We start from the raw sequence: 26,630 nt of genomic DNA on the forward strand, positions 1-26,630 counted from the left end.
CGTGCGCTCTTTTTTCACAAGGAGTGGTGCCTTAAGGCATATTGAGGCGCCACCTTAGTTTAGTTGTCATGTTTTAATACCCGCATGAGTGATTGAGTCGAGTATAAGGATTAGGGTAGGGCTTGCCTTCTTCGTGTGAGAACTAAGACGTTTTGAAAGAAAACTGCTTCGCCGCCTTCGACAGCCACATTCTTGTTGAAATTGGCGTTCTTTAAGGACCTTGTAATCATTTTTTAAATTAACACGTAGGCCCTAGCCCCCCCCCCCCCCCCCCCCCCCCCACACCACCCCCCCCGAAAAAAAAAAAGTTGAATTTGGCGCTGCTCGCAACGAAGGTAACAATTTAACTCCCTTTCGTGCATTATTGTAACTTCATTTTCTACGTGCTAAGTAGAGTTCCGCTTCGTGTAAAATCGGAACTCACAGCAAAGGTGACAATCTTTCTTCTTGTTCGTCATTTGCTTGCTCTTCGTCTTCTTCTTGCCTGCTGCAGTGAAGGTAATATTCTTTCCTCTTGTTTGTCTATTGCTTTGGCTTCTTCTAGTCGAATCTCGCCTGCTACAACAAAGGTAACATTCTTTTCTCTTTTTTGTCTATTGCTTTGGCTTCGCCTTCTCGTGCCTGCTTCAAAGATAATTTTGATCTATTATTTAGTTTCAGCGTGCAATTTCGACTTAATAGGAACTGTTCTGCGTAACGGCAAATACACGCTTTTGGTTCAAAGCTGATTTGAAATTGCTTGTTGACTAATGATAAGTATATGTTTTTTGGTGCTGAAGTTTTTTTTAATTCTTCATCAAATTGTAGTAGTCTAGAAAATTTATGCGTAACTGCAAATTTTGACTAATGATAAGTAATAGACTAATAGTTTCTGTTTGATTATAACCCAAGATTCTATTATTGATCACTAATTAATTTTAGTCATATGAATTTTTTTTGTATAATTTTTTTTTGGAAATTTAATTTTCATTCATTAAATATTATCAAATAATTATTCCTGAGATCAAATTCATTCTTACTTTTATTTAATATTTTGTCATTTTTGTGAATTATTTATAATTTTTTCAATACTTAATTTTTTCATTTTGAGGCTTAGGCCTCGCCACACTTAGTTAAAATGTCTCGATTCCTAATTTTGCCTTTTTGAACATTGATTGTTGCCAAGATAACTTTGTTCATGCATGAGCCTAATGAAGATTGATGAGTGTTGTCACAAGGATACTCAAGTTACGTGCAAGGATACCCAAGATGGGGTCCATTTTTTATGAGCTTGGAGTACAGAACAATAGAAGTCTGTGAAAATGTCAATTGGGTGGGCTCTATAGTTAGTTCATGATCCATCTCCTGCATCCATTTTTTTTTTCCTCTGTTCATCCAAAGCGACTGTATCCTCATATCACCTTTAAAGAAGTAGAAGTCCTTTGAAGAAAAAATTATGATTATTTAGCTTTGTGGTAGTGATTGAAGATGGGTTCTTATAAGTAATTGAAAAGTTTGCAATGGGTGAGCTTGTAGGGATGAATTGAGAGGCTTGAAGAAACCTTTGAACGGACATCCTTGCGCTCACCATATATAGTTATTATGTATATTTTCCTGTCTCGAAGATCAACCATAAGCATGAGATGAGAATAACAAAGAGGAGAGAAACACACTGTAAAATAAAGAATTCTATCATACAGGTCTATCACATGTTATTATACAATGCATAAGGCAGATTTTGGGATGTAATAAAAGCTAACTAACAAAAGTAAGCTAGGTTAATTATGTTACTATTGTTGTTGGAGTGAGACACATGGTTGTTTTTGCTTTTTTTTTTTTATCCATTCATTGAATCTTACAAGTGCAAATACGGATATCTAGCTGGGCACATAAAACCACATTTTCCTTATAAGCAATAGTTGTTTTAATCAAGATTCTACACTTCTTTGGAAGCTTGTTGAACCAATATAAAAGCTGAGAGGAAGTACAATATGGCAATTGAAGTGGAATCCATAATATCAAGAAAGATAGCTGTGAAAGAGGGCATCAATAATAGCATCCACAACAATTGAGCTAACTTAAGTTCGACTCGTTACACCCATATTTTTTATTATTGATAATTACAAACTTTATATTGATATGAATACCAGCTATGTACAGTTTTAAACCTGGTGATACAGTCATGGTGTATTTAAAATTTGATAGGCTTCTATTAAGATCCTTCAAGAAATTAAATGCTAGAAAAGCAGAGCCATTTAAAATTTTGTTGCACTTCAAAAATAATGCCCAGATATTGGACATTCTAGAGAAACTTATTATTAATGTTATTTTATTGTGTCTAATTTAATATTATATCACGATCATGTTATACATTCTTTGGATTCTTCTGTCTTTTCACCTCATGTTTGTTGGTGAGATAGATATGTTTGTGATGGGTTATGGATTATTTTGCAAAAAGTACATTTAATTTACTCATGCTAAATTAAGAGCTAAATTTGTCTTAGACTTATTATTTGATGAACATTTGTGTATTTATTCTCGTTCGTAGCATTACATTAAGCAATGATTTGTGCAATATTTGTTTCTTTTCATTAGTTGGCTTATTTTTTACTTTATGTAATTTCAATACATAGGGATATGCTTGTAACGATGGTCGAGATATGATATATTTTCTATTTCTTAGTGTTAGGTTGGTCTATCTGTCTTGTCATGGGATCAATTGATTTGGTACTTGGATATGATCAAGTTCAAGATCTATGAATGAATATCAAATATTCAAGTTGGAGTTGAATTTTTTTAAGCTTAAAAGAATGATGGGTAATCACCCTCGCCTCGCTTATTATTCCAACGATTATAGGAGCTTCATTCTTCTGCTAGTGTTATCTATTTGTTTGTTGTAGGTGCAGGATATCTTGCACTATTCATATCTCGGTTATTATAACCATTCCGATTATGTTTACTTGACTTAATTTGGCGTGTTCAAACTCTAATGGATAAGAAGCATATGCGATTTAAAATTGAGGTTGAAGTTTATCTTATCTTTTGGATTTAACTTACATTTGAATTAAGTTGATTCTGTCTACTATTAAGGATTATTCTCTAAATGGATGTTCCAAGGCATGTACTTACGTAGCTTTGGTTGAATAAAATCTTTCATTCTAATTTCCAATCTTATGTGTATAAGCTGTTTGCGTGATTCTGATTTATTTGAGTACAATATATATGTAAGTTGTATGGAAATCATTTTCATGTACCGAAATGAGTGGCATGAATTCGTATTTTGGCTAATTCTTTCTTTAATCTAATTTCTTCTATATATTTTTGTTGATGTACTAGTTATTCTCATTTTGTTCAAAATTGTCATAGCTGAGAATCTATTTGTAGTGATGAAATTATAATTGCTTGATAATTTACGTGCTTCAAAAGTTTTACTCATTTCTTTGGACTTATTTGACGATTATGTTGTTGTTTGAGTTTTGATTCTGCTATTTACTATTTACATTTAAAGAAAGCAAGAAGTTGAATTATTTAGTTGTCTTTGATCTGTGAATCCTATTTTTTTTTTTTTTTTATGATTTACATACATCACGTCATCTAGTACCACTAAGAATCTCTAACCCTCTCTCTCTCTCTCTCTATATATATATATATATATATATATATATATAAAGAAGAATATGAGTTTTAATGCTTATAAACTTTTCATCCTTTATTAAAAATTTTGTATGGTTGAGATTTTAAGTAGCCAAAAGCTAAGTTTGATTAATTTGACAGTACGACTGCTTGATAGCAATTTTAAATCTCAATTATTTAATCTTTTTTATGAATGGTGGAAGATGTGTGGAGATAGATGCTCTTATCCTTCTAAAAAATTTATATATATACAAATATAATTATACATGATTTATTCTTAGTTTGCTATAAACCTAAAGGACTTTAAAGAATGGTTTTCTTTTAGTAAGTGCATAAGCTTAATTCAGTTACTACATGCTTCTACAATTTTCAAACATTTTTCTTTTTCTGTCAGGACTTCCTTCACAGGATCATTCCCCAACTGTATTGAGAACAAAGCGTAACAGTTTGTCATTGGTGATTTTACTCAACCCATTTGTTGTGTTGCCTTTTTAATGATGTTATATATCTTCATCACTTATATGTGATATTTCAGGGAGATGGCATGTATTCTGATTTGAGAGGGTACCCCCGTGCTCGTTTGAACAGCAATTTTGGAATTTCAGGCTCAAGGTTTCATTTTTCTACATAATAAAGTTTTTCGTTATTTGAATGTGTATTCTTTTTTGATGGAGCAGTTTCAAAATTACTTGGAGAGGGTTTTAAAATGGAGAGAATTTGGGTTAGGTTGAATTTCCTATCTACTGATTGGATTTGCTTTCAGATGTGTGTACTATAACAGTTTGATCAATGATTTATTGCTCTTTTTTCAATGCCCATCCAATGGTTAGAAAACCCATTATGACCATATTAAATTGCTGACCCAAAAATTTTCCATTTTTGAAATTATTCTTTTTCGCTTGTACTTATTGGCGCCTGCATTTGTAATTGGCTACGTGATTACTATTTCTTTTGTGCTTATCACGTTTGTTTTTTCGGTTATGCTATTCTTCTGTAATGTATATGCATGTGTTGCATTCTTTTCATTTTCTTTTGCTTCCATTTCCGTTTATATGCTCCTCCATTATGATCATTAACTTTATCCCATTTAAATTATGCTACCATACGCATCTTCTCTACCCTGAAGAGTTTCTTTTTCTTGCTTTTGAATTTTTTGATCTTTTGATGTTATTTCATGCAGAAGTTTGATAGGTAACACATGCAAAAATTATGACTATCAAATATGGGGTACGGGTCGGGTTCGGGTCCAACCCGACACTACTTGACTCGACCCAAACCCGACCCATTTTTTCAAACGGGTCGATTTTTTAGACCCGAATCCAACCCGCGATGGGTTCAGGTCAACCCAACACGACCCGATATAATCAGATGTACAATAATATCAGGTTATAATTGCAAAAAATAGAAATCAATAAAATTTGAACTAATTGTTTCAGCAAATTTAAATAACTTATTTAGTTATTTACAACAAATTGAAATTTACCACATATGAGCTCATTTACAAATCACTTACAACTCAATTGCTCATTTCAAGTTCAAACTCAATTTGTTTACAAATCACTTACAACTCAATTGCTCATTTCAATTACAAACTCAACTCAATTTATAAACAACAAAAGAGTTTACAACAAATCTTAATTTGGAAACAATAAATTATACTGCTATGATTTGATGAAATGCTCCTCAAAATAACTACTTCAATGACTTGTCTGGTTGTCTTCAATCATGATTCATGATATAAATTTAGCTGCAACAAAACCTGTTATATAGGTTGCAAACTTTAATATATTGCTCAAATTAAACCCTCCAAATCATTAATCACATAATGAGGTCATTGAGGTGTAAGTTTAATAAATATTAGCATATTATCATCCAAGATGACAATTTGTATTAACTTAATATATGTTCTTTCAATAAGATTGTATCTGCTTATTCTAAAAGAATACAAATGTCACCTGGTTGTAAATTGTAATAGCACTTACATTGATATGATTCTCACTTTCATTTTAGAAGGTTAAACATCACCGCTTCATAAAATCATATAGATAAATATATGAGAAAATGACAACATTCAGCAGGTTTCAGCAATACATCAACCGCTAGTCCCAAGGCTCAAATACTCAAAAAACAAAAATCAAATTATCAAAACAACCGATCATAAATGGTCAACTTATCAAAACACAGACCACAAATGATAAAATGAAGTAGTTAATGAGAATAAAATAGAAGAAAACCATAAGTACACTACGGAATTTCAGAACAACAGAAATAGAACTTCAGAAAATTAAGAAAAGCAGCAGCTGAACAGCAGAAACAGACAACAGAAGAAAACCCATCAGACGAATTATACAACAGAATTTGAACAACTTTACTGAACTAAAGAATAATTCTAACAACAAGTTCATGATTCAATAAATTAAAATACTAAATGATTCAACAAAATCAAATAACAAAACCCCAAGACTTCAAAGAAAACCCAATTCCTGGCTGCCTGCAAAGAAAAGTCTATGGCTCATACACTACCACCGGTCCAACTAATATTGGATAACTCCTAATTAGATGTCAAACTTCTCATGAATAAAATCTTTAACTTGAATCATCTAAGAACTTAACTTTCACCTGGTTATGCATCAGTTTGATTGACATATAAATCAAGGATATCATCTATAACAACATCAAGTTCTGGGTCATGAACTACTGCAAAAAAAAAGAGATTTGAGCTCAACTTCCAAATGTGCTAAGAACATAAATGGAATACATAAATAGGGGAAGGATGAACAATAAAGCACCATGTTCTGCATACAATCACTCATTTGAATAGACAAGTGCCTCAACAATGTCATGCTTCAGTGCATTGCGATATTGATCTAGTATTCTACCGCTATTGCTAAAAACACTTTCAGATGCCACTGTACTTATAGGAATATACAAAACTTAATGAGCCATAACAGATACAGCAGGAAATCTGTATTGATTGCTTTTCCAGAAATTTAAGATATCTAAATCAATCTTTGTGTCTAGGTTTGTCTCATCCAAATAAATTTCAAACTTTGATTTCCTAGGCATAACAACTTCCTCTTGTAATGACTCAAAGTCATGTGTGTGAAACTCATTAAAATTTACAAGTTAAATCAAGAACCATGAGTGAAGATATAAGTACTTCTGGATGTAATAGCTGAAGAAATTGTGAGATGTACTTCTTGATGTACCAACTTCTACCATTCGGGATGCACGTGAATGTTGCCCTACTAATCCATTACCTCCTGAACTATAGTTTGCAAATAAAGAGAACAACTTGTCTCTAACCTTTGTTAGTTCATAGAGGTAATCACCTTCATATAGTCTCCTATAGCACTAGTTAACAAAAGTAAATTTATATCGTGGATTTAAAATGATAACTATAGCCAATATAACACAAAATCCAGACCATTATTTCTTAAATTTGACAATCATTCATGCAACCATTCTTTTTATGTAATAATGTCCACTTAACAGTTCATGTTTCAACGATACATAAGCTTGTTGAAATGCAAGGAAAGTATAAATTTGTTGTTGGGTACTTCGAGCTAGATATAACACATGTTATCTCGTAGAAAGGAGTCAATAAAGTGCAAATAGATTCAATTTTCTCTCACTCAACATAACTTGGGCAATTCTTATAATTTGAATCACCCAATTCTAAATGCTGAAAACTCGTCGATAGTAGATATCATTATCTAGCATGTTGAAAGTGAAGTTCCATCTTGTCGGAACATCTTGGTGCAATCCTCTCTTTCCATCTATACAATTCTGTTTGATACAATCAAGAAACTTTTTTTTTTATTGCTTGAGAGCCTTTTACGTGCTTAATACTCTCGGATTTTTATTATTGAACCATCGATCTTCTTCAAACCCTCTTAAACTATGAGATTAACAATATGGGCTGTACAACAAATATGAAAGATCTCACCATCACAAAGCAAAGTACCACGTAAACATAAATGATTTCTTAGATATTCAACGAAGACATTATTTGCTGATGCATTATCCAAAGTAATGCTAAAAAGTTTAGAATCAGTTTTCACTTAATAATAAGAGACTGTAGCTTTTCAAACAATGTAATATCATTATGAGGGGGGCGGCATGAAACCAAAGCTAATTATCTTTTTTTTTTGCAAATGCCAATCATTATCTATAAAATGTATTGTTAAACAAATAAACTCATATATATTAATAGAAGTCCAAAGGTTCGATGTAAGCACACTCTGCTTGTAGATTTAGCTAATTGTGAATGTATATGACACCTCTCTTTATTAAATAATTTCTTACAATCACTTCGTGCAATATTCCTAGAAAACAACTGCAAGTCCCAATGAAGATACGCCAAAAGAGCTTGAACTCCTACCCACTCAATACACTGGAAGGGCAAGTCATGCATATTGATACATGCAGTAAACAAGTCACACAATTCTAACAGATCAAACTTACCATCAGTCACAGAAATGGATGATTCAGAGTTTGTTTGTAAAATGAATTGTCCAATATCACACATTTCTTTTCTTACAATTTTTTAAGTGGCGTCTTAGATTATCAGTGCCATTTTTGCTATCATATAATTATGTCACTCCACATTTCTTGCATTTACATATTTGCTTACCATCTTTTGGATTAGACAACATCTCAAAGTAATCCCAAACAACCGAAGTCATTTTTCTCCGCTTCTTAGCAACTTCTCCTCCCTCGTTATATTCATTGTTACATGGCTCTACTACATTTTCAGATTGTCCAACTTGTTCATTTTCATCAAAACAAAAATTCTTAGAAATGACATTAAAGTCCCCCATCTATAAAAAATATTAGAAAACATCACAATGAAAAAATTTAAATATTTCTTGCATGTCAAATTGGAACAAAAAGACAAACTAAAGATTGAAATTACTCATATGAAGTGAACTAAAACAGATTTTTCAGCTAACAACGGAGCATCTTAAAGAGCTAAATGCAAATATTTGACATATTGATTCATCATTTCAATGCCATGTTTCCAACCAAACATGTATAACATTATAAGTATAACGGTATAAAGGGAAAAATGTAGAAAGGAAATAAGTCAATAATCAAATAACTATTAATAGAAAATAATCAACTAATAAGAAGTTGTAAACCTGTAATGCAAAAAATAACCAAATAACTATCAAGAACTACAATAACCAAGTAATCGACTAACCAGTCAATGAGTCGATAACAAACAAACCAGTCAATAACCAAATAAAAAATGGGAAAAAATGATGCTCTAACTACTTCAATGCTTATGCAAAATGACCTAAGCAGTGACGACAATAACAAAATTTTAGAACCCTAGCCGACAACAACCTAATTGCTTCAGTGCTTATCATAGTTGTCAATGACGCAAAATAGCGCGCGGCGCGGCGCACCTATGATGCCATGTTCATGGCGAGGCGCATGTGCTTAAAATAGCGCGCGCTATTTGCGCCACATGCGAGTCATTGCACATGGTGCACGGCGCAAAATAGCGCGCCGAATTATTTTTAAATTTCATTATACTTATGAATAATTTTTACAAGAATTTACAACTTAACAGGTATGATTCTTATTGGTTGCTACTTGAAGTGTTTCACTAGCAACCATGGTTTAGAGGCGTCCACCTCTTAAAATTAAATAAAATGCTCGGTACCGCTAGGTACATGCTCGATACCGCTAGGTACATGCTCGGTACCGCTACGTACATGCTCAGTACCGCTCGAGACAATTACTTTGGCAGCGCCCCCTTGGACCCCTGGCAGCCCGGCATATTGTTGTATTCATCATATTTAGTAATATTTGTTAGTGTTAGTATGTTTTTTCATGAGTGCATGTTTTGTATAAGTTTGCTTCATAAGTGCATGCTTTGATTGAGAGACATTGGACTCTATGGAAGAGGAGGAAGGGGTGAGAAATTTAAATGTGAATTTTTGTCTCTTGGATAGCTTGTCTTTCATTTTTAATGATATTTCATATTCATGCTTATTATTTTATAATTCTTATATAGTTTGTTCCATATTCAAAATGGCGGGCGCCGCGCCGTGCGCTATGCGCCATGGCTCCAAAGGGACCTTTGCGTCATGGTGCGTCATTCGCCATTAACAGGTATGGTGCTTATGCAAATGGTGTCTTAAATAACTATGTAATTGTAAAAAATAAAAATCTCAACACCCTAGCCGAGAATAAGTGAATAACAAGTTAACAACACAAAATCTCAACATCTTCATCTTCTAAAATATAAAAAAATGGTAATAGAAATGAGATACAAACTGTATAATTTTTCTTGAGAGTTGAGGCTGCGACGACTGATAGGGGAGTAGAACTGAGAACGTATGGTTTATCTGTTTATGATCACATGCAATAAAAGGACTCAAGGAAGCTAGGTGGAATTAGAAGAGGAATGAAGCCATGAAGGTTGAAGGGATACAATAGAATCAAAATGTAAGCGAGGACGCCGAGGAGAGCTCCGACACCGGAGAGAAAGTGATAAACCCTAGACTGAATGAACGAACTAACGAAGATAGAACGAGCGTAAAATGCCCTAACCCGCTGCCCGCTCACTATTTAGTATTTTCCCTAAGTGTAATAAAAAAGCTCGAGTTGATTTGGTTACTATCGGGTTAACCTGAAGCCGACCTGAAACTCTTAACGGGTTAAAAAATTAGACCCTAACCCGACCCGTTCTTTAAACATGTCGGGTTCGGGTTTCAGGTTGGATCAAATATTTCCCTAGTAGAAATTATAGAAACGCTGAAATTTGAATTCAAATTTCAGCAAGGTTCGAGCAGGATTTTTAGGTAAATCCCTAGGCAAAGCATTAGGGAGCTTGATAATTGATAAAAACATAGAAAAAATAACAAGATACAATGGATCTTCAATTTGAGAGGAAGATCCGGCTCTCCCAATCCCTGGCTGATAGATAGGGCCCAAACACCTAGGAGAAAACTCAGAAATTAGTAAACATATCATATAATCCCAACCCTAATTCCTTCCCCCCTATTTAGAGGATACAAATAAAAACATAATTACTAAATAACCCTTCCCTGAATAATTTTCCTCATAAACCTCCCCCTTCTATTTGAATTTGCAATTAATGCATGTGCCCACAAGGGGGCTGGCTGCTCCCTTGTTCTGCCTGGAATAAACCAGGAGCCATCCTTGGTGTTTGGCCAGCTGGATTGGTCCATCTTGGACCGGTTTATCAAAATCCTCTCCCAAAGTACCACCTTGTCCTTAAGGTGGAAAGACATAAAATTCTTGTTTTTTTCTTATATGGCTCCCAAGTAGCTTTGTACTTTGGTAGGTTCTTCTACATAATCAACACTTCCTTACTTCCTCCCTCCCCTTATTGTACTCCTGCCAACTCCAGCGGTTAGATAATCACCTCCAAGTCCTCTATCACTGTCATTGGTAACTCTGCAATTGAGGTGTGATTCCCTATAGCTCTCCTCAACTCTAACACGTGGAATACAAGATGTATGGTTGTAGTCAGAGGTAGCTTCAATTGATATACCTCTGCGGAGAGGATCCTCTCCGCTATCTCAAAAGTGCTATAAGGTATCGTGAAGCCAGCTTATCATTCTTCATACTAGCCACGATCCTCTGCCTGTGTTGATGAAGCTTCAAATACATCCTATCCCCTACCTCAAACTAAATGTCCCTCCTATGCTCATAAGCCTGCCTTTTCATAATTTATTGGGTTCCTAAGTCCTAACAAATGTCTTTTTAGTTCCTCTAGTATGCTATCCCGCTTTTCCAAGTACCGCTTCACTGAAAAGACTGATGTGCTACTTTGCCCAAAGGGTACCAAGTGAGGCGGATCCCTGCCATACAACACTTTGAAAGGAGCATCTTGGATGCCAAATGGTATGAAGTGTTGTACTAGTACTCTACCCACGCTAGCCACTTGGCCCACAATCGAGGTGTCTTTCATGCAAAGCATTGCAGATATATATCCAAGCTCCTATTGACCACCTCTGTTTGCCCATCAGTTTGAGGGTGGTAAGCGTGCTCCTCTTCAGCACAATCACTTGCAACTTGAACTACTACAGCATTGCCTTAATCTTGGCCTTATCAGCAGCCAACCCTTCCTGTGATACCACGTGCCCTAAGTGCTCCACACTCACCTTTGCAGAACAACACTTCTTCAAATTGACCCTCAACTGATGCTCCTATAACTCCTCTAAGACTGCCCGTAGATGCTCCAAATGCTCCTCAATGAACTTGCTAAACACCAAGGTGTCATTAAAGAAAATCAGAACAAACTTCCTAAGGTAAGGTCGAAACACCATGTTCATGAGGGACTTGAAGGTAGCAGGGGTGTTGGTGAGACTAAATGACATCACCAAGAACTCATAGTGTCCCTCGTGTGTCATGAAGGCTATTTTCAGAACATCTTCCTCATTCGGATATGATGGTATCTGAACTTTAGGTTTCCCTTCGTGAATACTGTCGCTTCACGAAGCTTATCTAGCACTGGAATAGGAAACTTGTCTAGCATTGTCTCCTTATTCAGGGCCCGGTAGTCCACAGAAAATCGTCAACTTCCATCTTCTTTTTAACTAGTAGAATTGGGCTAGAATAAGGGCTCACGCTCGGTCTGATCATCCCAGCCTTCAACATTCTCCCGGATTAGCTTTTCAATATCATCCTTCTTGATTTAGGGGCAGCGGTAAGGCCTAACACTGATCAATGATACTCTCTCCCTTAGCGTGATGGCATGCTCCTATCCCATCTATGGTGGTAATTCATGAGGTGTCTGAAAAACCTCACGAAACTGCTGTATAACCGGCTGTACTGAAAGAGGGATGTTCCCTCCTTCCTCCCCTTTGATCCCCTCCAATCTTTGTAAATTCACCAGAAATCCTCTTCCCTCCTATATGGCTCTTACCATGATTTTTAGTGGCACCATGACTTTGGAGAGTCCAATATCTCCCTTAATTCTATCTTCATCCTCCCTTCCACCATCAACTCCTTTATTAGCATCCCCCAATTCACCTTAGTATCTCCCAAGGTATGCAGTCATCTCATCCCCAGGATGACATTAGTACTTCTCAGCTCCAATGGAAGAAAATCCTCCATCATCTGTATCCCATGTATGGTCAAGACCACCCTTTACATGTCTCCATATTCACTATCCCCATCATCACCCTATATCATCCTGTGTTTACCAGTTTCAACCCCAATTGATCTACAATTTGGTTGGAGATGCAATTGTGGATGTGCCCCACTATCTATTAGTATCACTATCTCCTTTTATGCTATTTCTTCTCTCATCTTCATAGTTTAATTCGGAGTGATCCCCACCACTGACTTCAGCGAGACCTCAACCATGTCTAAATGCTGCTTTTTCTCCTTTGCTGATGTCTCACTCCCACTTCCCTCTTCAGCTTCCCCGTCATCACAGGTGGGGACAACCTGAAGAGTTTGGTTCTTACATCTATACCATGACGTGTACTTTTCATCACATCTGAAACATTATCCCTTTGCCCGCTTGTCCTGTATCTCTGCCTCTATGAGTTGCTTGAAGTTTCCCTCTCGGGAAAACTCCACAGCTCTTCTCCCTAGGAGCTTCTCTTTGGAAGGATACTGTTTGGGTTCTGGGAGATATAGTTGTAGGGGTACTCTGATAGGCCCCTCCCATGGTTTTGCTTCTGATGGTCTTTCCCCTCTTATAATTTTTCGCCACCTTTGAGCTAGCTCCATCGTCTCTCTCAGCCCCCTAGGACTCAGTACCATGAGTTCAGCCCGTATGTCCTTCCTATGCCTCTTCATGAAATTCCCCTCCAATCCTTCCTCAGAGATCTCTCTCAGTCTCCCTTACAACAACTCAAACTTCTTCCGGTACTTCATAACTGCCCCTTCCTAAGTTAGAGCAAAGAACTGCTTGTGGTCTCCTTCTCGGATGGCTTGGAAACTTTCCAACACGCACTCCTTAAATTCTCCCCTTAAGTAAATCAGATACCTTGCCTCTCTCCATTGGAACCAGGCTAGGGCTTTCCTTTCCAAACATATACCCGCCGCCATGAGTTTCTCCCCTTCAGTCAGCCGATTGATGGCAAAATAACATTCTTCCGGGTATACCCAACCCTGAGTATCCTCCTTTTCAAAAACTGGCATCTTAAGCTTCATTGCCCTCACATCCATACCCCAATGGTTTTTTCCCCATTGGTTCCCTCGGTGTAGTGGTGGTGTGATTCCCTTCTTTCCTCCCTTGATTTATTTTGACCCCAATGCTCCCCCCAACCATAACCCGTTTTCATTCCACCTAAAGGGGTCGGCTTCTTTCCTCCTGTTGTCTTCCCTTCAGAATAATCCGATCCCTCCACCAACGGGGTTTGACGTGGCGGTCCTTGATGGAAAACACTCCAATTCACCTCTGTCCTCTGGATCTCCTTTCCTCGTGGTTCCACCCTAAGAATCATTGGTGATGCTTTTGATTGCATCTCAAGTTTCATCATCTCCCAAAGCGGTTCTCGATGGCCGAGAGTCTTTTCTCCACCCCATAATATTTTTCCTCTACTTAAGCCTTGACTTGTTCCATCTCGCCCTCTAACGCATCTATCTTCTTTGCTGCCATTAATTGGTTCTAGGGTTCCGATCGCAAAAACAACGAAGAAAAACTTATTTTTCTGCCCAAGAAATTGCTCTGATACCAATTTGATTGGAAGCAAATGCAGAAATTGTTGAAACCTTGGCTGAAATTTGAAATATCAACAAGTTCAAGCAGGATTTTGAGATAAATCCCTAGGTAAATCACTAGGGAGCTTGATAATTGATAAAAACATTGAAAAAAATAAATAAAATACAATAGATCTTCAATTTGAGAGGAAAATCCAGTTCTCTCAATCCCTAACTGGTGGCTAGAGCCCAAACACCTAAAGAGGAAACTCATAAATCAACAAAGATATCACATAATCCTAACCCTAATCCCTTCCCACCTATTTAGAGAATACAAATGAAGCATAAGTACTAAACAACCATTCCTTGAATAATTTCCCTCCTAAACTCCCCAGTCTATTTGAATTTGCCATCAATGAATGGGCCCCATAAGGGAATAAACCAGGAGTCGGATCTGATGTTGGGTCGGCTGGACCGGTTGGACCGGTCTATCATAGTTCTCATCAATTGTTACCGTAGTAAAATGTAGGATCGGTACTAAATGGAGATTGAACTAAATGTATTTGTTGGATTTTATTCTAGAATTTAAAATAAAAATTTTGTTTATTTAATTAAAAAGATAAAATATATATATTTTTAATCAAAATTCATTCTTGATATATGAAAATGGTCCATGCTGAAGAGTATTTCTTATAAACGCTAAAATATGATACATAAATTTCATTTATGAAAAAAAAAAACAAAGTCAGGTTATCCTGATAAAAAATTTGTTCAGGGTGAGATGAGTGAAATCAATAGGTACTTAATATCTCTCATCTCAAAGCAGATGTAATGGTTTTGAGATCCATTTGGATAATTTTTTGTTTTGTATTCTTAATTTGTCAAATTAAGACTTGTATAGAAAATTTCTCATAAACAAGGGAGTATAAATCCCAATATATGGGTAGTATATTTTTTTGAAGCTTTATACATAGATATGATAATATAAAAAGTTTTTTTTTTAAATTATTTTGGGATTTACTTAACCAAGATTGTTATCTGCTTTTGATTTCTTGTAAATTGTCAATACGTTTTGTTACAGCTAAGTACATTTCTTTCTATGAGCTTTAATTTAAAGTTGCATCTATTTTAGTTACGCTATGATGCCACCTGGTGGGGTTAGCTCATCACTACATTATCAACATCAATCTGTTCCTGTTGGTTATTCTACTGGTATGATTGTACTTCTCTACTTTTTTTTTTAAATGATTTATCTTAGAATATAGTTAGATACTATCATACTTTCGGCTTGTAAATTCTCAGGTTCTTTTTATCGATCTGGAAGCAACACGGACGCTTATCAGGTATGTGATCGTCATGGATAAAATTACACAACATTTTGGCAATGTTTGGTTTGAAGAAATTGGAGAAATGCAAATGCATTTTACGTCTCAATTTCATATTTGATTCTGTTTTAATTTTATTAATAGATAATTGGGTTTATGTAGGAACTATGAAAATATTTTTTATCTGCATTTCTGTACCTAACTTCAGTGAAAAACTTGGGAGGCAAATCCTATCAAGTTGAGAAATTAATTTCTCATCAAGCAGTCAAAAACTTAAATTAGATTATTAGTAAATGTTCAATCTAGTTCCAAATTTTCATAATGAGTTCAATTATTAGAAAATATCTCAATTTAGTCCCAATGCCAAAACTAGTTGTTAAAGTTAACCCTAATAATTAACTATGAGGACATTTTGCGTATTAGAGTATATGCGAGATTATATTGTTATTTTTATATATTTTTCATTTATTATATTAAGATAAATAAAAAAAAAATGATGGAAATTAATCACGTTTATTAATTATCCACTCTTGTTATTTAATAGGCCAACTTTCATTATAATTTTTGTATTTATCTACTATCATAAATAATAAAATATATAGAAGATAATATAATTTCACATACACTTTAATACTCAAAATACCCTCATAGTTAACTGTTGAAGTTAATTTTAACTATTACCTTTAACATTGTAATCGAATTGAGACATTTTCTAACTGTTGAGTACTAAATTGGGTCATCTTGAAAGACTAAGATTAAATTAGATATTTACTAATAGTCGGAGGATTAGTTTGAGCTTTACTCTTTCACTAATTTTGTTCTCAGCCAAACAAAAGCTAGTTTCAATACAATTTCTTAATCATTTTTATTATTATCTCCTTTTCAATTCCTTCAAATCAAACGTAGCCTTAATTGGCCCTCTAGTTTGTTTCTTCACTATTTCTAGCCATTCCTTTCATTTTTAATTTATTATGTTGATAATTCTGAATCCAACTTTAATAAAAAAGCCTAGAAGAAAAATCTATCAAACTATCATTGCTATTCACATTGTTCTCTCCACAAGAAACACTGTTTTAAATTCTCATCATATATTCAAAAAAGATGAATTGCTTTTTTACTCAATTTCTCCTTAAACCAAATAAGTGGGTAAAATCTAGTTGTAATTCAATTTATCTAGGGGTCTAGTTAAGTTAAGTCAACTCAAGCTTGAGTCAATAAATGACTCATAAGATGAGCTTAAGAAGCTAATGAATCAAAATTGAGCTAATCCTGAATTAACTTGTGAGCTCATGAGCCGGCTCATTTTAAAAATATTCATATAAAATGGAGTAATATTATTATAGAATTCAATAGTCTTAGTATATGATTGTTGAAAATATTAAAAAATTATCTATTTCTTATTTCAAGTGATTTATTATTATTTTTATCATGTCATTATAATAAATTGTTGAATAAGCATGATATTCTCCCAACTCTCGAGGTTAAACTCGATTAAAGTCAAGCTCAAGTCAGAGATGGCTCTAGCTCGACTTGATTTATTGACCTCCCCTACTTTTATCGTTCTTATTTGCATTTTATTTTCAATTCCTTCAAACCAAACAGTGCCTTAGTTGGCCCTCATGCTAGTTTCTTGTTTACTTATCTTCACTATTTTCATTTCCCCGTCCTCTTGGGTTTCTCTAGATTAGACAAGGAGTTCCCCCGTACTCAAGCAGCAGCCTTTATCATAGATGTAAGTGCCAAACTTTATATACATGGTATATGTTTTTCTTTCTTTCCAATTTTCAATATCTGATCAGCCAAATTTATTTATTTTTCAGATCAAATGTGAGGGTGGAAATGATTTTCTGATTAGGCGTATTGTTTGAGCTCTGATGAGATGAGGTTTAGGACTTCGAAAACAGAATTGTAATTTGAAGTTATAGTATATATCACTGTACCTCTCTATGAAATGTTTTGATGGTGAGCTTATGGATTTCATTGCTGTTCCTGGAACTCTTAAGACCATTATTATGTTGAAAGTTTTTTATTTATCTGATTTTAGATTCTTGGAAGCTGCTGTTGGGAAAGCTATATGAAGATTATTGCTTCAATTTGTTTATCTTCTTATAATTAACAAAGCTTGCAAAAATCTCTTGTTTTGATTTAACTATAAGTTGTATGTTTGGTTAATTTATGCAAGTTCTGATACATTCCATTCTATTTTTTCTCCCTTGGAAATTTGTCTTTGGCCATATGATGGTTATGAGAGCATGTTAGTGTGTATTAGGCACACCATTAAATATACACTAATGTATATATATATTTCTTTTAAATTAAAATGTGTACATTAAATTAACAATGCACTTATTATATTATGGACTTTAGTGAAAATGAGAAATAATAGGAGTAAAATCAAGACTTATTATATTATAGAATTTTCAATTTAAATATATTAATAATAATTCTCATAATTAGAGTCTTGTTATAAAAATATTAATCTAATGTAGTGCGAATTATGATCCAATATTGAAATTATAAAATTTTGAAATTAAATTAACTTTTGGGAATTATGCTATTTTTTATTATCGCAAATAAGAATTTTTTTCCTCAAACTTGAAATTTCAATGAATAACTTTATGTAAGTTGTAAAGACAATTAACTTTGAACATTTAGATGTTTTTTCTAAAAATTATAAACCAAAAATTTTGGGAATTATGTTATTTTTATAGAATACGAAATAATTCAGACTCGAAAAAAAATAATATTGTAGTACAATTGAAGTCATAAAATAATATTCTCTACAATATATGGTAATTTGGTTAAATTTTAAAAAATTGTATTTCTCTTTATTAGGATTTCTTTTGCCTATTATGATATTTTGTGAAAATTTTGAATGAATTTATTTATGTTTTAATTGTTACTATGTAATTAATTTTTTGTGTTTTATAGGTTGAAATAAGAAGTTATGAGGATATTTGGTTTGAAAGAAGCAAGTTATTCTGGTTCTTGTAATGCATGCTCTGATGCCTATAAGTCATATTTTAGTGTCTGTAAGGTATATTCTGATAGCTATAAGCTATATTCTAGTGCATATGAGCATATTTTGGTGCTATAAACATATTTTTTTTTTGGTATTGCCATTAGGAGTTATAAGAAGGAATTCTATTACTTTGCTAAAAAAATATGAAGTGTTTGTTTATTTATTTCTCCATATTGCAAGTTAAAGTATGTTTTTATCAAGGAAATGATTATTATGAAATATATTTTAAAATTTAGTTGCATATTCTATAGATGAAATGAAAATTTAGATTGGTTTAAATGTAGTTTGCTAAACTATATAACTCACAAATATTTTTTCCCTATTTTTTTCTTGCATTTATTAAGTAGCTCACAAATATTTTGCTTCATGTTTTCAGGGTCTGAGAAAGGGAAGGAGCCTATTGATTAGCAATTTAGGATCTGATCGATTATGTATATGTTTTCTTCTTTTGATTTTTTTGTACAATCATGACAAACTTTTTTTATGTTTTGCTTTATTTTAAGTTATGTAGTCATGTATTGTACTGTATGCTTTGAACTGACATTTAGATGACGCTAAAATGCAAAGAAGTTTGTGTATGAGGTATTCTTATGTACTAGATGTGTTAGCAGCTCTGTATTTTATTATTATTATTATTATTATTTTTTTAAAGTTTAAATTTGAAGAAGAAATTTAAAACAATTCTAAAACTTGATCTTGAGATTCGCTTATTACAGCTCAACACCATATGACTTATTTAATTCGTGGGTCTTATGAGGTTGGATTGTGACATAAGATATGGTTGAACTCCTTACTCCCATGCTTAATCACCACATTGAATGATCTAGCTCACAAGTTTAGCAAAGTATTTTCCTCCGTCAAAAATTGCAAAGCTTACGAATGACATTACTTTCTTCACCCAATTCAATGGAGAGTCAGTCTATGAAGTTTGGGAACAATTTAAAGAGTTGCTTATGCAATGTACCCTCTCTTCCTTGTCTGATTGGTTGATTATCCATACTTTATATGATGGTTTGTTAGGATTCCTAAGGTCAATAAATGCGTCCATTGGAGGGTCATTGATCTTTAAACCCTTTGATGAAGTAAACACTTTAATCTAGGGGATGAATACTAATAACATTCAATAGCCGTCAATTAAGATGAGTCCTAGGAAAGTAGCAAGTGCTTATGAGTTTGATGCATTGTCTATCTTGACAGCCCAAGTAGCAACTATTTTTAGGAAGTTGGATAACCTTAGCATTTGTTCATCCCCAAGATCACCTATGCCTATAAAATAGACTCTTTTTTGGTTCATCTAGTGATCCTAATGCCTCAAGGGTAGAAACCTTAAATGCCATTAATAGATAAAACAACCCCTACCCGAACACTTGCTATTTTGATTGGAGGAACCACCAATATTTTATATGGAACAATAATGATACATGGGTAATCAATGAAATTATAATCAAATCCACCCTCAAGGAGCTTGGAACCGCTCTTAACATCAATTTGAAATGCTATTAAAGTGAATCTTAAGGAAAGGGGCAAGGAGCAATGCAAATCCATCCGATTGAGGACTGGGAAGGAGCCATGAGATGGAAATAAGGATAAGGATTAAGCCTAAGAGGAGTCATTTATATAATAGCTTGTAGAGATACCCCAACCTAAGGAGAGACTTGTGACTAATAAAGATATCGAAAAACCCATTAAAATAGTTATATAGAGGCCACCCCCATAATTTCCCCAAAGGTTAATTTGGATAAGTAGTTTTCAAGGTTTTTGGAAGTTTGTAAGAAGTTAACACTTAATATCCCATTTGGTAAATCCTTATAGTAGATGGTCTACATACTCTAAGTTCATGAAGTGTATCCTAAATAAGAAGAGAAGGCTAGGAGAGTTAGTTGAAGAATAAGAAGGCAAGTTAATTAGGGTGGGTTCTTAGTAAGCATAAGAGATCTTTTGGTTGGATAATTGCAAGTATTAAGGGACTATTTCATTATTATGCATGCACAATGTTTTGATGGAAGAACATTTCCTTCTAAAAGTTGATCCCCAAATAAGTTTGAACACTGCCATGAAAAAGGTATTGAAGAAGGAGATACTTAAATGGCTAGATGTATGAGTTATTTGCCCTATCTCTAAAGTGCTTGGATGAGTCCTATACATTATATCTGTTAGAAAGGAGGCTTAATTATAGTGTCCAGTAAGCATAATGAATTGATTCCTACTAGGACAATGCTAGGTAGAGAATCTATATTGACTATACAAATATGAATAAGGCAATTAAGAAAGAACATTTTCCCCTTAGCTTTATTGATTAGATGTTAGATAGATTGAAATAGCACTCCGTTTATTATTCCCTAAATAGGTAATCAGGTTACCATAATATTTCCATAGAACTTGCAGATTAGGATAAGACTACCTTTATTAGTCCTCATGAGATATTTGCTTTTAGGAGGATGCCTTTTAGGCTTTATAAAGCCCCTGCTACTTTTCAACGATGCATGATGTCTATTTCTTTCAATTTGATTAAGTAGGGCAATGAGGTTTTATGGGTAATTTTTCTATATTTGACATCATATTTGATTCTTGCATGGATAATTTGACCATCATTTTAAAAAGATGTGTAGAAATAAATTTGGTGTTAAACTGAGAGAAATGTCAATTCATGGTAGCAGAGGGCATAATATTAGGACATAAGATTTTCAAGAAAGGTTTAAAGGTTGATAGGGATATGGTGCAAGTCATTGAAAATTTACCACTACCCACTTATATGAAAGAAATTAGAAGTTTCTTAGGACATGCCATGTTCTATAAGAGATTAATTAGAGATTTTTTCAAAATAACCAAATCCTTTTCATTTTCTTGAAAAGGATGTCTCATTTAAATTTAATGATGCATGTCTTAATTTTTTTAACAGTTTGAATCATCATTTGATCATAGCTCCTATCATTGTTGCACCTAATTGGACATTATATTTTGAGTTAATGTGTGATGCAAGTGATTATGCTGTTAGAGTTGTGTTAGGTCAAAGAAAAGACAAGAAATTTCATGCATATTTTATGCTAGAAAAACTTTGAATGCAACCCAATATAATTACACTACCACTAAAAAAAAAAACTACTAGCTATTATCTTTGTCTTTCACAAATTCAGATCATATTTTATAGGCACTAAGTTTCTTGTATACACTAATTATTCTACTATCAAATATCTTATAAAAAGAAAAGATGCCGAGCCTAGATTGGTGGTTCTTTTGTTACAATAGTTTGATGTAAAAATCCTTGATATGAAGGGAATTGAGAACTACGTGGCTGATCATTTATCTAGGCTAGAGCTGAAAGAATATGCATTTCATGAGTTTGACATAAATAAATTCTTCCAAGATGAATATTTGTTTGTATTGCATTATGTTGATTTACCTTGGTATGTTGATATAGTGAACTATATTGTGAGCGGAGTCATCCTATTTGATTTGTCACACACATGAATGTGGATTTTTTTGCATAATTCAAATTTTTTCTTTTGGGATGAGCCATATCCTTTTAAAAAGTGTAATGATCAAATCATTAGGAGGTGTGTCTCCAAGAGGAAGTTGAACCCATTATTAAGGAGTGTCATGACTTAGATTGTGGAGGGCATTTCAAAGGATTTAGAATTGCTTCTAAGTTCATTCAATCTGGATTTTATTAGCCTATTTTATTTAATGATATCAATGCTTATGTTAAGAAATATGATTGGCGTTAGAGGGTATATAACATCACTAAGAGAAATGTAATGCTTCTAAATTATGAATTGGTAGTAGAGATTTTTGATGTTTTGGGATTAGATTTTATGGTATTATTTATGCAAGCTCAAGGACGTAAGTATATATTTATAGCTATGAATTATATTTTTAAATAGATTGAGGGATTTGTAACCCCTAGACCTGATGCTTAGGTAGTGATAAAATTTCTAAAGAAAAATATTTTTTTATTTGAAAAGGCTAGAGTTCTAATTAGTGATGGGGGAGTCGCTTCTATAATAAAAGAGTATATGTTTTGATCTTAAAATTTGGTATTTAGCATAGAGTTTCTACTACAATGATAAAATTGGCAATGGGGATATTAAGAGAGTTTTAGAAAGTTTAATTAGGAAAGATTAGACATTGAAATTGGATGTAAAACACCAATTGGAAAGTATCCATATCATTTTTTTTTGGAAATGCCTACCATCTACCTTTGGAGTTATAGTATATATCATTTTAGGTGATCAAATAATTGAACTACAATCTTAAGGATATTGAGGAGAAGAGGTTAAAACAACTGAATGAGTTAGAAGAGTTTGAAGTAAAGCTTTTGAAAATGCTATGTTGTAGAAGGAACAAATGAATAAGTGGTATGATTGTAGGATTCTTAAAAAAATTGCAGCTGGACTAGAAGTGCTTCTTTTTAATTCTAAATTAAAATTATTTTTAAGAAAACCCCCTTCTTAGGAATACCCTAATGAATCTTCACCAGCCTTTACTAAGCACTTTAGTCTTGAACGCACATGTTATTCAACATGTACTTAAAAACCTATTATACCTAAAGCTAGTGATATGATTAATATCACCCCACGTTTATCCTTTGTCATGTATTTTTATATGAATGAAACTAAGTTTAATGTGTATGACATCCCTTTCTGTTACATAGAAAACATGACCAACATTAGGAACCATAGGGCATGCCGGGAAAAATCGTGCACTAGGCCCTGTCATAGCTTTCCTCTTAGATGCAAAATACATAGTGTAATGTATCCCAATAGAGAACTTCCTAATGTAATTCATGGATAGATCCTTCCATCTCTTTTATCTCAAGAGATGTTGAGGGCCACAAGCTATAAAAGAGAATGATTTTGAATAGGAAGGGGTTATCCCAATAGATCACTTCTTAATGTACTTTATGGATAAAAGAGAATGATTTTGATTTATACATTAACAAGCTCTTATTATATTATAAACTTCAATGAAAATGAAAAATAATAGGAGTAAAATCAATACTCATTTTATATTATTGAATTTTTAATTTAAATACATTAATTATAATTCTCATAACTAGAGTCATGTTATCACAAAATATATCTAATGGAGTACAAATTATGATGCGATATTCAAATTATAAAAATTTGAAATTAAATGTGGGATTATTCAAACTCTACTTTCATCAAATTTTATTCAAAATGAATATTTCGATAAGATGAACTTGACGATGCCAAGCATGGCTTGATTTGAGTTCGATCATATTTAAATCAAATATTTAAAGCATAGTTGGAAAAATTTTAACATTATTTTATAGATCAAATGATCTTTGAATATTGCATGTTTATAGTCAAACAAGCATATAAAGGAGAGGAATCCAATGAACTTATGCTAGCTCAAATTTCATACCATTACATCACTTATGCATTGACTAAGCAACAAAGTATTTCAAGATTTTTGCTAAAATTTATAAGATGATATGCCAAAAAACTATCAATAGTCATATATTCTTTAGTGAAAGGGATAAAAAGGGGAGGGATCTTAAAGTGGATCTTGATCTGAACCTAGTGGAAAGAGCTCTACCCTATGGTCATCATTAATGGCATTTAGTGCTTGACCCTAATCTCCTTATTATCATAACTCGACCCCAATTGGCCACCTAACAATACTTGAACCTCATAACCTTACTAATTGTTAATTTTGTGTGGAATCTCATTATGTCGATCAAATCATGTTGTATTATTATCTCAAACCTAAATATCATTGGTCGAGCTCTCCATGGTGTTGTAGGTGGGAAACACTGAAAACAAATGGCATGAGTATCGTAGTGATGTATGTTGTAGAGTTGCAGTGTTTTAGGCTGTAGTTCCATTGCACTACAATGTGGATTCAAAGGCAAGAGTGAAGCATCGTGACACTCTAGACCTCAATGCCGTGATAATGCTAGTAAGGTTGAACATTTTTTCTTTTCTATTTTTTTGTTTCACTTGAAGGGTTACATCCTTTGGTTTATTGAAAATAATATCTTTATCTATTCTATGTGTAGAATGAAGAGAAAAGTGAAGAGATATAATTAGTGATCATGAGAAGATATATTTTTGCAATTTCTCCTAATTTTCATGGTGTGGCTCTGTGGGGTTTTCTCAGCTTCGATTTTTTCTTAGTTAAATCCTAGTGTTTATTTCCATTATTTTATTTTCTTACTTTGTTTAGCTACGTGGTTTACTTCCCAACACTAATGTTACCTGATTACCATTGTTCAACAACCATCAATCAAATACAATCACTTTATTTTGTTGCATATCATCACCAACAATGTTAATATATTTTATTATTAAGAAGGTTAATGAAGGTTGCCAACAACAACTCAAATAGACGCCATAACCAACATGATCATTGAATGTCATTAACACAAACTCCAATAATACTATTCCCAAAAATGCTGATGCATGTTATTGACATTTATGTCTTTGGACATATCACCAATGAGTTCAATACATGTTGTTTTTAAGAACCTTGAAGCCTAATGCATGTCATTGCCCACATGATCCACATTGTTTATATGAACCAAAAAGTACATACTATTGATGGTAATGTCGATGCACCCCATTTCCAACACAATTGATGCATGTTGTTTATATAACCTTGAAGTCTATTATCTCCAATAAGGGTAATTTGTCCCATTGACACTAACAACAACACATGTCATCACCAATAAAGCCAACACTTGCTATTGATATCATTTTTTTATTTTAATATGAAGCGGGGCTAAGTGAACATGGTGCCAATCTTATTGTTTTCTTATAAAATGATCATATATTTATTTATAAACTTTAAGAAAATTTAAACGCCATACCATATGAGTGAGTAGACTTGGACATTTACTCATTTGTTAATGTATGTTTATTTTATAATTAGCCTTAATAGATTAAAAAATAATGTTATCAATTTACAATATAATTTAAATTCATATGTATCCAACATACACCTAGCCCCATTATGTATTATGGGTGTAAAGTGTTGAAATTTAGGAGCTTGACCTACTATTTTGATGATTACAAATATTAGTGTGATTGTTTACTTTTTCTTGCTTTATATACATTGCTTATTTTTTTGTGCATCACTAACTATTTCAAGTACAACATACAACAAACTAGACTAAAGAATCAGACTCAATATATTGCAGAATTATAAATTAGTTTGTAATAATAGAGTATAAACTTTTTTTGACTCATTTTATATATTAGGTGTATGTTGGATAGACGATAATTGAGCACACACTCAAAAGGGGGATAAAAATTGAATATTTAAAATTTTTTATATGATCATACTGTATGATCCTAATCATACTGCATGATATATTAAAAAATTTTAAATTTTTAGTAAAATCAAATTAATTAAATTAAATTGTAACTAATTGTACAGTATGATCTTCCATCGTACATGGTGATCAACTATTTTGATAAATCTGACCATTGAATCCTTGTTAATAAAATTTAAATTGAATGTATAGTACAACTGATTTCTTGTTATAGAAACATTAATGAATGTTGACTAATTTTATTTTGTAAACTAAAGAATCAAATCAAGATTAAATCCTAATTAGTGATCTTATGTATAATTTATATTGTACAAGCCAATCAAATAGAATGCTTAATGGGCAAACCTCAGTTCATCCTGTATGATCCCTAATTGATATAATTAATTATATTTTATGATTGTATATCATATAAAATGATTTGTGACATGCATTAAACTAATTGGATGGTGTGATCCAAGTATAGTACTGCACGATCAGAAGTCTAAAATTGAAAATTAGGGTTTTATTTAAATTGCCCACTTTTTTAAATTCATATGAGACTTAAAAGCTTACATTGAGTAGTCATAGATGTCAAGGATAGAGCTTTAAAAAAGAAGAGAGAGTCTCTTTGCTTGTAAGAGGGTGTCCAAACCTCTTGGGAGAGAGAGGAGGTAAGGCTAAGGGAGATTTTTTCTTGAGGGTAATAAAGGGTGTGAGGGAGCCTCATGGTTATTCCTATCAGCATGTACCTTGG

The 26,630-nt window shown here is 33.3% G+C and overlaps 1 protein-coding gene across 1 annotated transcript in view; it reads left to right on the forward strand.

Annotated features, from left to right (window-relative positions):
- LOC110115871 (heterogeneous nuclear ribonucleoprotein R-like) overlaps positions 1–17,709 on the forward strand; it is a 37,035-nt gene extending 19,326 nt beyond the window's left edge. The window contains exons 7-12 of the mRNA XM_028697094.1: positions 4,007–4,068; positions 4,148–4,224; positions 15,386–15,465; positions 15,556–15,596; positions 17,262–17,310; positions 17,399–17,709. Of these exons, the coding sequence (XP_028552927.1) occupies positions 4,007–4,068; positions 4,148–4,224; positions 15,386–15,465; positions 15,556–15,596; positions 17,262–17,310; positions 17,399–17,409 (320 nt within the window). The 3' untranslated portion in view covers positions 17,410–17,709. The remainder of the gene's footprint in view (positions 1–4,006; positions 4,069–4,147; positions 4,225–15,385; positions 15,466–15,555; positions 15,597–17,261; positions 17,311–17,398) is intronic.
- Positions 17,710–26,630: the final 8,921 nt, after the last annotated feature.

The sequence above is a fragment of the Dendrobium catenatum genome, unplaced genomic scaffold (assembly GCF_001605985.2).
Source record: "Dendrobium catenatum unplaced genomic scaffold, ASM160598v2 fragScaff_scaffold_873, whole genome shotgun sequence".
NCBI lineage: Eukaryota > Viridiplantae > Streptophyta > Magnoliopsida > Asparagales > Orchidaceae > Dendrobium > Dendrobium catenatum.